A 16,130-nucleotide genomic window follows, 5' to 3' on the forward strand; every position below is an offset into this window, starting at 1 on the left:
TTTATATATTATTGGCTTAATGTACAGGACAAACAAAAACTGACAAGGAAGAAAATTCAGTGGTTAGATCAGGAGCGGTACAGCCAGCACAATATTTACTAGTAGATCTGGCAATCGCCACCAACAATTTTTGCGATGAAAACAAAATAGGAAGTGGTGGTTTTGGGGTTGTATACAAGGTTATATATCCATCTTTCTTTAATATGTTTGTCTACACAGTTTAGGCAATTAGGCTCTTGCTCATTGGCATGTTTCAGTGTCTATCCTGTATAATTATATACTGGTACAGAAGTAACAGACGAGTAACGAGTTTCTGTAAACATTGTCATTTGAACTGTTGAATTTCAGATAATGACGTTTTCAACGAACTATCATGTACAGGGTATAATTGGCGGACAAATTGTTGCCATCAAGAAAATTGCGGGGAGTTCGTTAAAGCTGCTACTTGATATTAAGAAGGAGATTTCACTGCTTTCTTTTTTTGACAATAATAACCTTGTAAAGCTCTTGGGTTTTTGCTGGGAAGCAGGAAATTATCTACTAGTGTATGAATATGTACAGAATGGAGACATTTCTAATTGCCTGAGTGGTTAGCCTATCTTTCCTGAATTTCGATTTCACTTTTCAAAATTTTTGTTTTTTCACCCAACAAAGAATTCAAACAGGTTAATATATTTGAAAGACTGATTTGTACATATCAAACTTTTATTAATTCTGACAGATGAGATAAAGCATCACGCTCTTGATTGGGAAAAACGATTCAATATTATAAAAGGAGTTGCTAAAGGTCTTTGTTGTCTTCATCATGGTTCAGATCATAAAATCATCCATTGTGATATCAAACCAGAAAATATATTGCTCGATGATCAGTACAATGCTAAGATTGCAGATTTTGGTCTTTCAAGAATTCTGAAAATGAACAATACTCACATAACTGATAAAAATATAGCTGGTACATTGTAAGTTCTTCAAAAGTGTTTGAAAAAGGACATTACCTTCCCTATCATTGTTTGTGCTTTTTAGCTATTTTATGTCCCTTTATTTTTATTAAGATAAATTAAATGTACATTGCAATTTACTAAACTAAAAGCACAATCAAGTGCACACACATCTCTAGAACAATAAGATTGTGTTATGTTCATTGCAGTGGATACATTGCACCAGAGTTGTGGTTCAAACAACAGTACTCAACAAGATCCGATGTGTACAGTTACGGTCTATTGATCCTAGAGATTGTGGTTGGATCCACAATACCACAATATGCACAATCCAATCAAGAAAACCTTGTACATATGGTGAGTGATGTTTTCCTTAATACAATCAGTAAATGTCGTGGAGCGAATGATGATTCCAATAGCAATATTAACAGATAATAGGTGAATTTTGAATAGATCTGGAAGCAATACAGAGCAAAGAAGCCACTTGCGGAGGTGATTGACCGGTGCCTATGGGATAAGTGTCCCAAAGACCAAGTAAGCCGTTGTATCCAAATTGGATTGCTTTGTGTCCAAAATAACTGTCGAAAACGACCGAGCATGGAAGCTGTCTTGGAGATGTTAAACAGAAAAACTCATTTGCCAACTCCCTCTTTACCTGCCTTTTTCGAAGGTACTCAACTACTCAGAGTAATTTCTTATTGAATTTGTACATACTCAATTTTAAATTATAAACTAAAACTCATATGCTGTTAAAACATAAATTTCTGTGAATTACAAGATTCACAAAGGCAACGTTCCAAGCAAGAGGAGGAAGCAACCCAATGCTTATGCGTGCAGCATGATAGAAAGAAGTGTCCCGGTGAGAAACGTGCTATGCAGATGCTGTACGCTTCCCTGGCTTCCTCATATATAATGAGAACTGAGGAAACAATAGGTGATACATGGGAATCCTCAAGGGAGATGCACACTGCATCAGTCACACACAAGCGAGTGTCGGTGCCATGGTTTTTATGGAGGCAGAGAACCGAGATAATTTTCAGAGATTCAAAGCTGCCGACTACTTGGTTAGTTCCAAATAGGACAAGGTGTTAAATTTGTAAGAGAGAATAGATGTAAGAAAATAATTTTATTATTGCAATCTTATCTTGAACTTTTACATGTATCTCTCGAATTTTGAAATTTGTAAGAGGAAGAGGAGGAAGCCATCCGATGTTCTCGAATCCCGCTTTTATTCGTGCACGATAGAAAGAAGTGTCCCAACATGAAACGTGTTATGCAGATGCTGTACCAGTACAACAATGATGCTTCCTGGGCTTCCTCTCAAGCTGCTTTCATCACCAACTCTGGAAAGCATCACCGTTCACCCTTTATGCGTAAATTCGAGTTATCATTCTCTGCATTCTCATTGAAGACGTTGCTTGACATGTATTGTTAACCAATCTGAGAGGTGTTCTTTAAAATTCGAAGCTCCGGAAGAAATAGTGAAATACTAAATCTTCAAACTATAGAATATTTTAATTCAAGAGGAATTCTCTGCTTTGCTTTTAGATACTATCCCAAGCAAAATTCTGTTTCTTCACTTGTATATTCTGGAAATTTAATTTTCTCAGTTTTTGCAATTTTGTTTGCTTTTTAGGAATTCGGATCCTCTGCATTAACTCAAACTTTGAGTTAATGCAGAATGAATTTAGACTGTCCGATCCTTGTTGGCACGAATATTAAAGGGGGCCATGCATTCCATTTGGGCCAGATTTATCCGTATTTTGATCGAACGGCTGAGATGCATTAACTCAAAGTTTGATTAATGCAGAGGAAACGGATTCACTCTTTAGATAGCACCTCCCAGTTCACAACCGGATCTTTAAACCCATCAATATATCGTATTTATGCTTATTTCCAATGATTTGGACAAATCAAAATCTCTGTTACCAACACCTCGGTACAGATTATGAATGAAAGTCTTTATTTTCTCCTGCGAGGGATGCATCTACTGCAAATTCACTTAAGCACAAATCTCAAAGCAGATAAAACATTTGGATTTGAGCGGAGGCGGGAAAGAAATCAAAGAATAGTGTTGGTATTCAGAATGATTTTTTTGAATTCGTGGCAGCAGCTGCCAGAGTTGTATTAAATCAGAAACCAAAAATTACATCCTCGCTAGAGTCTAGAAGCATGTCTCTACTATCCTTACTCTTACAAATCAGCATCACATAGAAAATAGAACAGTAGGACATCTACTGGTAAACTAGCAGTAAGAAGAAAAAACAGCGAAACTAGCTGAAACAAAAAGTAGCAGTGCTTGGACCATAGGCGCCCTTCTACCAGAATTCTTTCTGCCACCAAACTGGTTGCCTCATACCACCCCTGAACACCCTTTCATTCCTTTCTTTCCAAATAAACCATGCTACGCAAATAAACCAAGTAGTCCAGGTTCTGACATCTTCATTTGTGCTGATTTTGAAGACTGCTAGGGACTCATACCATATACTCTGTACTGTTAAACCTGGCTTGAAAATTTGAAAACCAAGTTTTGATGAGACACACCACCAGACGTGTACGGCATAGGGGCAGAGAAAAAACAAGTGCAGTGCCAATTCTATAGGGAAATTCTGGCACATGACACATCCCAAATCACATAGAATTTTCCTTTTTCTCAGGACATCTTGTGTCAGAGTTCTACCTGGTATCATGAGATAAGAAAAAAATAAATTTTGGTATCCATATTTGGAAGAAACCACATCTAATCTTGCCTCCAGATATCATAGCATCATATGTATGCTTGGCCGTATAACGGTATAATTACCTGATTGTCCCCACCTCCAGATCAAAACATCCTGCGCATTATTTAGAATAGGCAGGTTGGGATGTGATGGTAAGAAATCAGAAATTGCCGGCATTTCATCAGCCAGTGATAGGGTCTGGTTTTGTGGCCTTGGCTGGCCGTCAGCATGCCGTCTTAAGGGCTGCTCATCCCACTTGTCGTACCAGAAGGAAATTGAGGTACCATCACCTATGGACCAGTGAGTGCACCACAGGAACAGTCCCTCAAGTTTTAAGATTCGGTAAACAAGCCATCTCCCAATTCAGAATGATGCAGTGTCAATTCTTCAAACTTCTAAAACTTTTAATTCTTCCGTACAATATAGAATTAGAGTATGTTTGGTTGCAATTTTAAAATAACTAGAATAGAAAAATTGGCATTTGTCTTATTAGAATAGTTTGTTCCATTTTTTTGTGAATATAGCTTGTTCTAATAAGATAATAAAATTTGATTTCCTATTTTAGTTATTCTAACTTAACCAAATACCAAATAGTTTGTTCTCAAGAATAGCATTTTCTCATTGCAACCAAACATACCATATAGAATTGGGATAAGGTCTTGTACAGAGAATGCAAAATAAGAATAGAAGAATGCTGGATCAATCACAATAATGCAAGAAACCACAGGTTGCATGTTGAGCAGTCCATCTTTTATTTCGGGTGTGGCCCAAGAGTTAGGCTGGGGTGCTATGGATAGCATAGTGGTCTCTATGCTACGGCTCAATATTCGAGTTTTCAAAATCCAAACTGTCGATCCGAACCGTTCATCTTATTCTCCATATTAATATCTGATTGGAGACCAAATTTTACATTTTTCTGAATTTTTTTACTATTTATTAAGTATTTTACAAAATTGTTGATCCAACAATAGCTGCACAAAACAGTAAAACCGTTGGATTAGCGATTTTCAAAGTGACTTAATAAATAGTAAAAAAATTCAGAAACATGTAAAATTTGGTCTCCAAGCAGATATTAATATGGAGAATAAGATGAACGGTTCGGATCGACCGTTTGAATTTTGAAAACTCAAATATTGAGCCGTAGCATAGAGGCCACTATGCTATCCATAGCACCCTAGCCTAACTCGTGGCCCAATTAGATTTAGAGCTATAAACTTACCGGATTTTGATCTAAAAACGAATCCATTAAGGTTTCATTTACACGTGAAGATTTATATTTATAAGAATTAAATTCAACCATAAATTCATATTTATTTGAATTTCGAATATAATTTGAATAAATTAAATATTTTAGTTAAAGTGTCTAAAGATACATAAGAAATAGGAGTGGAGATAATAACTTTTTAATTAGTAATGTGCATACTAAAAACCATGACTTTAATTAAATTAATGTGCTTAACTCCAAATTCTATTAGATTGATCGGTGAGTTTAACTGCAAAATATATTATGTTGTCTTCAAATGACGAATCCAATTCCAAATGTTAATAATGATCTACGTCACGAGAGATGAATTTAAATAACAAATTTATTAACTTCAAATTAATTTAGTATAAAATCAAACTATCAAAATAAAAAAAATGAACCTATTAAAATTAGCTTATAAACCTTTGTTTTTTTAACCTCTTAACTTTACATTAAATTAATTCAAAACCTTATAAATGTAACATGTAAAGTTGTAACTACATTTGTAAAGTTGTAACAAAAGATTAATGAACTTAAGAACACCCTTAGTTCTACTCTATTTAGTATATTAATTTTCATAACAAATTTAAATATAATTTTACTTGATTTAAATACAAATTCAGTGTGATATTTTTCAATTCATATAAGAATTTAATAAATTATAAAATATTATTTTTTAGATTAATATACAAAACGCGGATTATGATAAATAATAAAATTATGAATATTCATTTTTAGTGAGGGCCTGTTCGGCTGCATCTTTTCCTATGGGATTCAAAAGGTTTTTGGGTTTTTTCTATTTTTTTCTGAAGGCCGTTTGGCAGCCATTTTTCTTTCCTTTCTTCCCCACATTTTTTCGCTAGAATAATTCCGACGCTGTGTAAAAAGTTAGGAAAAAAAACGCAAGCTCAGAGCAAATTTTTTTTTTCCACTCTTCTCTCTCTTGATTGGACCCCACAATTATTGTTTTTTCAGAGAGAATATTTTCTCTCTCACCCACGTGTACACTTTCTTTCTCTCTCTCTTTATACTCAAACATGCATACGGCATACCCCCATCATGATATATATAAAGACAACTCTATTTGTGTTGTTTTCAATTGTGGAATTAGTTTTATAGATCAAGCCGGACAATTTTTTTCATTTTTTCTTTTTAATCACATATTTTATATTCAACAGATCTACCTCATATATTAAGTTCTTATATTTATACAAAATTCGTCTAAAATATATTTTCAAAATTAGTTTAATGTTTATTTTTTTATAAATGTTTATAAATATATTTTATAAAATAATAAGTAATAAGTAAATGTTTTTAATAGTTTATTTTTTTGTAAATGTTTTTAATTACATATTTTAAATATTTGCTTGTTTTCTAATTTTTGTAATTACATTTTTGTTTTTTTTGTAAGTGTTTATAAATGTTTTTAATTATATATTTAATTATTTTTTTATATTAAGCTAACTTTAACTTAATTGATTAAAATAAATACATAACATGATACTATACTATTCATAAACAATAATTAAATAAAAAATTATTTATAACTAAACTAAACTAAAACAATTAAATAAATATATATATTTTAAAATAAATAAAGATTTTCCACAATTAATCCCATGATACAAACGAACGCTCATTTTCTCATATCTCATAATTAATCCCGTACATTCTGTACCCGTGGGTTCTCACTTTTTCATAAGTGAATTCTCATTCCTATTCCCATTCTCATTCTGTAATCCCGTGACATCCGAACACGCCCTGAGTGCGTACACAACGGATTCAACTCCTCTGCAATATTGTAGAGGATGAGCCTCACTTTACGGTTTGAGATTAAATATCATCATTTTGGGTTTCGGACTAGTAGAGGGAGCCAGTATTTCTGGTCTTTGAGATTCGTGCCAAGTTAAAAAGAACGGTTTAAATCCATTAATTGTAAAAGATTTCTTTGTGCAGGATTGGAGGAGACGTGAATTCGTACACAACATTATCAACATTACGAGTCTGTGTCCCCCCAGGTACATGAGGTACAATTGATCCCGGTTGGGCCAAACTCAATCCGGAACCGTTGGGAGTTGGGACTTTGGGGGCCTGCTTTGAGATTCGTGCCACATGAAAAAAACGGTTCAGATTTATGGCTGCACCTCAGGTCCCTGTGGTGATACGGATTCCACCATTAGAGCAACAGGCAACAGGCAACAGCCTACAGCCTACAGCGGCACAATAAAAAAACCCATTGTTAAAAAAATATCGAAAATTAAAGGCGGACCCACTAGTCGGTGAACGACAATTTTGTTTCTGACCAGGCACGAAATGTAAATTCATTTAATTTGTTTATTATCGGAAGCAAAAATTGAAACCCGCCATGTCCTTTTCTCCTCTCTGAAGTTAAACTGATTATGGTTCCGTTTCGCTCGATTCAGCTCTTGAATTCTCCTCCATTTCTCTCCAAATTCTCTATCCAAAGAGACAAACTTTCCCCCAATTTAACTTGCCATAAACCCTTTTCCAATATCTTCTTCCCTTCTCTGATCTCCTCCATGGATCCCTCGTCGGATCGAACCGATCCAACCTCTACGACAGATCGCTCGCAAGAGGAGTTACCTGTATCTCAACCTGCCTCTCCAGGTCAATCACCGTCGGAGGATTATTCAGAGGTTTCTTCGGTGGATGAGATCGCTAAAGGGATTGTGCGTCTGGAGTGCGAATCGTCGGCCGAAGGAGGTGTATGCCACGTGTACCTTGTCGGCACAGCCCACGTTTCCCAGGTCCATATTGTAGTTTTCCGATTTTATTTGTTCTGATTTGTGAGTGCTTAGTTGTAAAAGTTGAGGATTTGAAATTTCTTGATTTGTAGTCCTTGCTGGAAATTCAGTAATATTTCTTCTTCCTTCTTCTTTTTTGTTGAATTTAGGTAAACTGGCGTTAGTACGCTAACAAGATTGCTTTTGTTATGGCTCAGGATGATTATAACTGGAGATATACTGTTAGCCAATTTAAGGGTTTTAATTATTGGAATATCCAAATTGCCACTGAGCAATTTACTCATCTCATCTATTTGAGCGAAGAAATGGTTCTCCAACTAAATTAATAAAGCAAAGCTAAAAATTAAGAAATTTGTTTGAAAATGGTGTGTTCAATTAGATGCTTAATTGTAGTCTGACACATGGTGATGATAAGTTGCTAATTCTTATGAAAGGGAGTTTATCGATGGCTATATTTATATATTGTTTTTCAATTAGTTTGAAGATCAGTTTAGACTAATAGTTTGTCAATATGCTTCTCTTCCCTTGGTAAATTAGTTCACCCAAACCTACCAAAATTAATATCTTAACCGCATCACTTGCTTGATAGATTAGTGACTTCAATTGAATACATTCTTTCTACTGCTTACTTGGCTCTACCCACTATGTTGACAATCTTTCTATTACCTTGATAATTTTCTTATATTTCCTTTCCTTTTCCAAAAAAAAAAAAAAATTCAAAAAGCTGCATATTTCTAATGCCTACCTTCAAACCTCCTTAACTGACACTTTATCTCATATGGGATTTAAGCTGGTGACCTCTCCATAACAATCTGCATTAGTTGCCAAAGCAATGGTAGAATAAGATTCAGTTCTCAGGTCAGTTGGGATTTGTCTTCATTTAAGAATTTTCATGGTGCCGGTTTACTTTGCTTTAGGTACTTTGAGGTTATTATTGTCAAGTCAGATTCTTTTTTTTGTCCAAAAGTTCCATTGAAATTATCTGTTGCTATTACTTGTCATGATTAGAATTTTACTGGTAGAAAGCTGGTCCATAAGTTATCTATTTTATTTACTTTTTTGTAGGAGTCATGCAAGGAGGTGAAGGCTGTTATCAGTTACCTGAAACCGCAGGTGCTTCTTCCTTCTCACCCCTTTTTCCATTTTTTGTAGGTCAGATGGCTGCTTCATTTTATATTTTAGATAATATTTATTTTCTGACATAACAGAATTATTATTTATCATAATTTGTTTGTTGGGACTAAAGGCTTGGTTGTTGTTGTTGTTGTTAATTTGTTTGTTGGCTTGGAAAACAGGTGGTATTCTTGGAGTTGTGCCAAAGCAGAGTTAACATATTGACCCCCCAAAACTTTAAGGTGCCAAAACTAAAATGTATGATTAGTAGAATATAATGTTTTGGTCATCAGAAATGTTCTAATATGCTACTCCATTCTTGTTAAATTAGGTTCCAACAACGAGTGAGATGTTTGAAATGTGGAAGAACAAAAAGGCGAACCCTTTTGGCATTCTCTATAGTTGGTTTCTTGCCAAGGTACTTTTATCTTCACTTCTTTCTGAGTGCCTGTTGTCAATGAAATATCATACTGCTGTGTTTCTTGTTACATTTAAAGGTGGCGAGCAAACTGGAAGTACTTCCTGGGGCAGAATTTAGGGTTGCATATGAGGAGGCCATGAGTTATGGAGCTCGTGTTATTCTTGGCGACCGCCCTGTTCAGGTACATTTACTATCTTGGCCCTCATCTTTTCTGATTATTCCTTTCTATCTACTAGGACTCTAGGAGGATATTTTGGTTTATTTATACATGTTACGGTATTATGTGCATAGATAACTCTGAGGAGAACATGGGGCAACATGCCAACGTGGCACAAGATCAAGTTTTTGTATCATATTGTTTTTCAGAGTGTTTTCTTGCCGGGTGCTGATGAAATTGCCAAAATGGTACTATGCACTTCCGTTTTCTATATTCTTTTCTTGTTATTCGCTTTGTTGTTCCTTCATTTCATTAAATGGTTAATTCCTTTTCTATTCTACTTCTTTACAAATAAAGTTGAAGGAAATGGATGATGCGGATGCACTTACAGTTGTGGTACAAGAGATGAGCAAGGCTTTTCCCTCTCTTATGGAGACTCTTATTGTTGAGCGTGACAAGTCAATTCCTGTTCCCTCTTTCGTTTTTTGTATTCCAATTATGGAAACTTTCTAGATATCTCTATATGTTGAATCTTTTTTTTTATTTTTTTTATTTCTCTCTTTTTTCTGCTCTTAACTTTAGGTATATGTCACAAGCACTACTGAGAGTGGCAAGAGAGAATTCTTCAGTTGTTGCTGTGGTTGGAAAGGGGCACTTGTCTGGGATTAAAAAGAACTGGATGCAGCCAGTTGAGGTCATTTGCTCTCTCCTAATATTTTCTTTGAGAAAGGGCACTTGTGCATTTAGTCCTGTCTCTGTTTCTGTTTATTTTTCATGTTATTTGTTCCCCATTTAGTGTGTTTTATTACATGATAAAGACCTCTCTATTAGTACTAAAGTTTATCTCTGAAATGTATTTAACTGGTTCTGATAGGAAATGGCATGGCTAGTATGATTCTTCTAATCCCTAATGTTTAATATTTGCAGGTACAGAGTTTGCTTGAAGTACCTTCAACAAGAAAGGGTTTCGGTGTGTTTAAGATTTTTGCTTCAGTTGGAGTTGTAACAGGTGTAGCACTTGCTTCAGGCATTTATCTTTGGTCCAAGAAATAATATATACCTCTCAGAAGCTAACATGTGCAACTTATAGATTAGATGTTTGTTATTCTGTCTTTTATTTTTTTCTTTTTGACGTTTGGTGATAGCATGTTTCATTTCCTCTAAAAGTGTAATGGCAACTGTTAATGTGAATTTCTACCAATTTTTTGGCAACTTATGTTACAAAGGTTTGTCAGCATGACAAAATAACTTGTATTATAACCAGTACTTGTATGACCCAGCATACCATTTTGTAGAACTTGTAACTATTTTACCACTGTTAGCCCTGAGTTGTAGTTATCTCAGCATATTAGTCACCTTTATTGTACCACGTAAAAATGATGATCTTAAGCTGTTCTTGGCTTATACCATGTATTTAACTGGTGCTAATTTTACTTTTTGACTCCCTACAAAATCAATGCAATTAGCTTATTAAAATTAGATGATTGGGTGTATGAAGTTATTTGTTTTTTTCGCAATTTTAATTTAGTACATATGGTTACGTTATGGATAAAAAAACTAACAATAAAATACTACAAACAGCTACTCATATCATAAATTCAGCAAGACAACCAAATTGAACCAAAACCTCTGCTTAGGCCTTGGATGAAGATACCGCATAGCTAATTTCAAATTTACTAAATAAAAAAAATTTGAAATTTGAATTCCATTTTCTATATTTGTTACTAACACTTCTAGAATTGTGCTTCTAGAATTGTACTAAATAATGGAATTAATGGCAACAAATAAAAAGAAGCCAATTCAAAACCTAGCTACTAGCTTCTAAAAGCAAATTTGTCCATAGAAGTTTACAAAAAAAGAAATATGGAAAATAAAAATGCAAAACTGAAGTGTAAAACTAATAAACTATCAGCTAGCAACTAAAAGAAATCGACTCAGTTCTTCCTCCAAAGGTAAATACCTATCAAAGTAACAATCACAACTCCCACCGAGGCAAAAAATTTAACTGTAGATGTCTGCTCTTTTACATTAGGTACTTCACTCAATGCTACCATATCCACCTGCATTTGCAAATAACAAATGAAGAATAAGTTGGAAACTTGAACTAATATAATTTCAAGTTCATAAAATAGAAAATAACATAGAAATACTGAAACAACACTAACCAGATATGAAGTGGACCAGTATTCTCTGATACCATCTAGGTGTGTCCTTTCCAACACAGCCACAAGAGATGAACACTTTCCGGCTTCCTCCCACAGGTTATATGCCATGTACCTTTTGTTTAAGAATTAGTAGCAAACAAATATATATTAATATAAAACATATATAAAATATACAATAACTTAGTTAAAAAAAAGAGAGAACAAGAAGAATATCCAAATATATATTACATGTGGCGCTCTTTCAGAAGGGTTTCAAAAGCAGGAGGGAAAGCATTGAGTAGTTCATTATCCTCGTCATCAATCCCTCTGTACTGTTAATTATTCAAAACAAAACCATGAACACATAAATACATAAAGAGATTAACTGGAAACTGAGATAAGAGAAAAATTGAGTACCTCGTTCTCTTGTTCTCGACTTTGGGAAAAAAAAATCTTAAATAAAAAACCACAGGCCAAAAACACCTTCTCCATGATTGTCATTCTCGCCCACAATCTATCCAGTGTTATCTATCAGATGAAAACTTTTAGTAGCAACATATGAAATAAGAGAACTATATTAATATGTAAATGAAAATAAACCTAGGGATAATTTATCAGATAAATGTAACAAGTACATAAAGAAACAAAGATTTCCATATTGCACCTACCAAGCACCAGTCTTATCTGGTACGTACCAGTAAGTACCAACTGGTACCAAATTTTGAATGATGCAAATTTAAATTTTATGTATATGCACACACATGCTGCAAGGGCATGAATGTGTCTTTGTATGTGCATACAAGCTGTGGTTTTAACTCTCTGTTGTTTTAGTGTGTGTGTGTGTGTGTGTGTGTGTGCGTGTTGTTTCAAGTTTTGTGCGTGCACATGCATAAAAGCGTGTGCTGTACATACCCTGTGTGGGCGGTCACCGGGAACCACTTTAGCACCAATTTCGATGGCTGCCTCATGTGCTGCCTTGAACTCTGACTCAGCAAGCATCTTCTTTATACCACCCCTCTGTTAATAGTTCAGTAACATATTTCAAATATTATAAATTTGCCAACTGATATTTTGTAGAAATCATAATCAGTGTAACTTCGGTTAATTCCAGAAAAAGATAATATTTCATCAAATCACTGCAAGACAATAAGAAATATGAACTTTATGATCTCTCCCCATTTGATTAAGAGTGGATTACTTTAGGTCTTCCTTTGTGAAGCCAGAAGATGTCTATGGTTACAACTTACAAATAATGAAAAGAAGAGGTCTGTGGACTGGCTATTATTTCCAATTTTAAGTGGGTATTCGTGAAACTTTCATTTTATAGAGTGTACTTGAAATTTTGAAGTTTTACAGTGGCACGATAGAAAAATTGTAATAAATAAAAAATTACCTTCATGAGATACCAACTATAGAGAAAATCTATGAGAGTTTTCTTTCCTCTTATCCACATATAAAATAAATTCTTCAATGTTTGTTCCTGAGGGAAAAAAAGGAGATGTTAGTCCTATAAAAAATGCCATGAACAGTAAAATTAAACAAATATTACTTTTCATTAAAATACAATTCAAGACAGATTGTAAGGGAAAAACTATGCATCCTTAAGCTTAAATTCATTTTGTTACCTGGATATTTTCTTCACTCAACATCGCTGTATACCGTTCATCACACAACTCCAAGAAAACAACCTACATTACATGATAACCCTGAATCATTATATATATTAACACAAAAAGGAATTAATACCTATAGGTTAACAAGGCAAAAAAAGAGGTGTACCTGAGGTTTTATTAATTTAATGACATCGCTTACATCCTTGCATGATTCCTGCAAACAATTGAAATAAATATGAGGGCCTATGTGCAATTAATCAAGAACATTCAATGGCAAAACTTAAACTAAATTCCAAGAAACCAAGAAAAGGTAAAATTGATAAAATGCTTTAATAAGTAAGAAAGTTCAACACTGTTGGTTGCCAATATCAAACAAAAAAGCTGTAATCTTTCATTGATGATTATTATGAAAATCAATAACGCCAATTGACATGCAACAGTCAATTTTCCAGAAAAGATTGCAATCTAAATTCTACATTTCCATTTTAAAGAAAGGCCAAGAACAAAATCTGTACAAATCAAGAACAGGCACCTGTGTGGAGTGGTCGGTCCCAATGAAGGACACGTGGCAGACGCCTCCTTCAGCTGATGAGATGCGCTGAAGATGCACAACTCCTCGCCCAAGCAAATACAAGTTATTATATAGTTGTGCCATGGAGGAGATAATAATTAGAGAAGAGGGATGGTTTAATTTAAACTCCAAGCAATGAATGTTTTATCCAAGAAAGTAATAGAGACTTTTAGAGAGTGAAAACTGGAAGCTGGGAGCAGCTTTATATAATTTTACTCGAGAACAGAGAGCGCTGCGCAATAGGCTTGTATGGCCCGCTTGTCAGAGATAACAAACTAAATGTTTAACCGGTGGCATAACGGTAATTTTGAAGTATTTTCTGACATGCAAACAACAAGGAAACAACTTCAAATAAAAAACAAACAAAAAAAAGAGGAAACAACTCCATTAAAAAAAACTATTAAATAATGTCTATGTGCAAATTATTTTTGTTGAATATGTAATTTTAAGGTGAAGGTATTTAAGTTAACTACATCAAAAATATATTGCTGAGAGATTTTTGTGCGATTACAAGGTCTGTCCTGATTAGCCCGAAATTTTTATTTATAGCACAAATAAAAAAAAAAAATCAAAACACTCTATATTTGAAGGATTTTCACATTTATTCAGGCCGCAAAATCAATCTGCGGTTCATTTAATTATGAGGGGCACAAATTAGCTTAGAGGTCCCAAAACACAAAAATGCACTGTCATATTGAATATATTTATATTTTGAGGGACCTCTAAGCCTATTTGCGGCCCTCCATAAATGAGCTGTAGATTGACTTTGCGGCCCGGATAAATGTCAAAATCCCTCAAATCTATAGTGTTTTGGTTTAATTTTTTTTTTTTTGAAATGGTATAAATATAAATTTCAGCTAATTGGTACTACACTATTAAATTTTCTATCACACTTTTTCGTTTAATTTTACATCACACTATTAAAGATATGTAATTTTATATCACACTATTAAATTTAGTAAACCCACCCCGGAAATTTGAGGAATGTAGAAGAACTTTCTGGACGACCTGAAACTTGCACAGAAGATTCTGAATGTTCTGAAAATCACAATAAATCCCCTCAGATTTTAAATAAAAATAACTTCAAAGAATGTCTAGAAAATTAAAAAAAATATAAATTATCCGAGTATCTAGGAAATTCACAAAAAATTCATATAAATTATCTGAACACTAAAAATAATTACAAAAAAAAAACATACAGAGACTCAGAAATTCGTATTAATTATCTGAACATCCAAAAGTTTTACGTAAATTATGCAAATTGTCTTTGAACTCTAAAAAGTTTCTGAAAATTGTTTGAATGTCTGAAACTTCTCATAACACCTTGAAAATTATTAATGACATAAATTTAAATTGAGTTAAAATTTGAACAATGCCAAACTAGGATGAAACACATTTAATTCAAAATAATAGTGGAACAAATTTAATTCAAAATGAAGATGAAGCAAATTGAATTCAAGAACAAGATAGAACAAGCTAAAACAAATCAATTTAATTAAATAAACACCATCAAACCAATGGAATTTAATCAAATCAAACTAAATCAATCAAATGAAACCAAATTAATCTCAACTAGAACCTGAACTGGCAAAGCACTTAATGTTCAGAATATAATTTTGCACATATTGACAACCTAAGTCGGCATAGCACATTACATTCAGACTCGAACTAGACAAGCTACATCGCAACAAAAATAGGACAGTATTCGCGAGGGTAAAAAGTGAGTTTTCGTGACGGAGTACCATCGTAAATGTAATTTTTCTATTCGCAACGGTACTTTTCACAAGGGAGTACCGTCATAAATGTGTTTTTTCCCTCGCGAATAGTGTCTACTTTGTTATTGTACACCATTTAGCACCATTAATTTAGCCTTAATTTCAAAGACTCAAGAACACTATTTTCTGGATCTTCATCAACAAAAATCTCAAGCTGCACATATACACCATTTAGCCTTAATTTCAAAGACTCAAGAACACTATTTTCTGGATCTTCATCAACAAAATTCTCAAGCTCAACAAGCTACACCATTTAGCCTTCAGAAAACTCAAGAACAAGAATTTCTCGATCTTCTCCAGCAAACTTAAATCAAGCCAAATTACATCTCAATTGGAACCCGAGCTGGCATAGCGCTTCATGTTCGAAGCCTGATTTTGCACGTCTCGACAACCTTAGTTAGCATAATGCATCAAATTTAGACTCGAACTGCACATGCTACACCATTTAACCATTCGAAGACCCCAGAACACTATTTTCTTGATCTTGACCAACAAAACTCTCAAACTGTTATGTCGTTTGAGTCCTTGTAATTTACCAGTTTTAGATAATGAAACGGGCTCGTGCATTTTTTTTTTTTAAAAAAACTCTCAAACTGCGCACTTGCTACACTATTTGTCAATCGTTCTATTAATTAAGAAAGTTCAGGTACTAAATTGCATTGCTGCTATT

The 16,130-nt window shown here is 34.0% G+C and overlaps 3 protein-coding genes across 3 annotated transcripts; 2 read left to right on the forward strand and 1 right to left on the reverse strand.

Annotated features, from left to right (window-relative positions):
• The first annotated feature begins 20 nt into the window (after nt 1-20).
• On the forward strand, nt 21-2,030 carry LOC144544674 (cysteine-rich receptor-like protein kinase 21). The gene is made up of 6 exons (XM_078293227.1): nt 21-179; nt 382-589; nt 722-959; nt 1,148-1,295; nt 1,392-1,608; nt 1,717-2,030. Exons 3-6 carry the CDS (start codon nt 916-918, stop codon nt 2,028-2,030), a joined length of 723 nt encoding a protein of 240 aa, XP_078149353.1. The 5' UTR covers nt 21-179; nt 382-589; nt 722-915.
• Nucleotides 2,031-7,243: 5,213 nt separating this feature from the next.
• LOC144544448 (uncharacterized) lies at nt 7,244-10,669 on the forward strand. The gene is made up of 9 exons (XM_078292958.1): nt 7,244-7,669; nt 8,732-8,779; nt 8,962-9,021; nt 9,111-9,197; nt 9,277-9,381; nt 9,492-9,605; nt 9,715-9,815; nt 9,940-10,051; nt 10,285-10,669. Exons 1-9 carry the CDS (start codon nt 7,301-7,303, stop codon nt 10,408-10,410), a joined length of 1,122 nt encoding a protein of 373 aa, XP_078149084.1. The 5' UTR covers nt 7,244-7,300; the 3' UTR covers nt 10,411-10,669.
• A 491-nt stretch (nt 10,670-11,160) lies between these two features.
• LOC144544515 (uncharacterized) lies at nt 11,161-13,938 on the reverse strand. The gene is made up of 9 exons (XM_078293037.1): nt 13,647-13,938; nt 13,281-13,328; nt 13,127-13,189; nt 12,895-12,981; nt 12,414-12,518; nt 11,919-12,029; nt 11,751-11,833; nt 11,523-11,634; nt 11,161-11,417 (listed from the first exon to the last, which is right to left on the reverse strand). Exons 1-9 carry the CDS (start codon nt 13,767-13,769, stop codon nt 11,292-11,294), a joined length of 858 nt encoding a protein of 285 aa, XP_078149163.1. The 5' UTR covers nt 13,770-13,938; the 3' UTR covers nt 11,161-11,291.
• Between the last annotated feature and the right edge of the window lie 2,192 nt (nt 13,939-16,130).

This window comes from Carex rostrata, chromosome 26 (genome assembly GCF_964058835.1).
Source record: "Carex rostrata chromosome 26, lpCarRost1.2, whole genome shotgun sequence".
NCBI classification, from domain to species: Eukaryota; Viridiplantae; Streptophyta; class Magnoliopsida; order Poales; family Cyperaceae; genus Carex; species Carex rostrata.

Excerpts from the sequence above, each read along its gene's own strand:
- LOC144544448 (XM_078292958.1), top strand. The coding sequence starts at position 7,301 with ATGGTTCCGTTTCGCTCGATTCAGCTCTTGAATTCTCCTCCATTTCTC. Across the intron at positions 9,382-9,491 it reads TTGGCGACCGCCCTGTTCAG|ATAACTCTGAGGAGAACATG; the intron begins GTACATTTACTA and ends TTATGTGCATAG. Across the intron at positions 10,052-10,284 it reads ACTGGATGCAGCCAGTTGAG|GTACAGAGTTTGCTTGAAGT; the intron begins GTCATTTGCTCT and ends TAATATTTGCAG.
- LOC144544515 (XM_078293037.1), bottom strand. The coding sequence starts at position 13,769 with ATGGCACAACTATATAATAACTTGTATTTGCTTGGGCGAGGAGTTGTG. Across the intron at positions 12,519-12,894 it reads ATAGTTGGTATCTCATGAAG|AGGGGTGGTATAAAGAAGAT; the intron begins GTAATTTTTTAT and ends AACTATTAACAG. Across the intron at positions 11,418-11,522 it reads ACTGGTCCACTTCATATCTG|GTGGATATGGTAGCATTGAG; the intron begins GTTAGTGTTGTT and ends TTGCAAATGCAG.
- LOC144544674 (XM_078293227.1), top strand. The coding sequence starts at position 916 with ATGAACAATACTCACATAACTGATAAAAATATAGCTGGTACATT. Across the intron at positions 960-1,147 it reads AAAAATATAGCTGGTACATT|TGGATACATTGCACCAGAGT; the intron begins GTAAGTTCTTCA and ends TGTTCATTGCAG. Across the intron at positions 1,296-1,391 it reads AAGAAAACCTTGTACATATG|ATCTGGAAGCAATACAGAGC; the intron begins GTGAGTGATGTT and ends AATTTTGAATAG.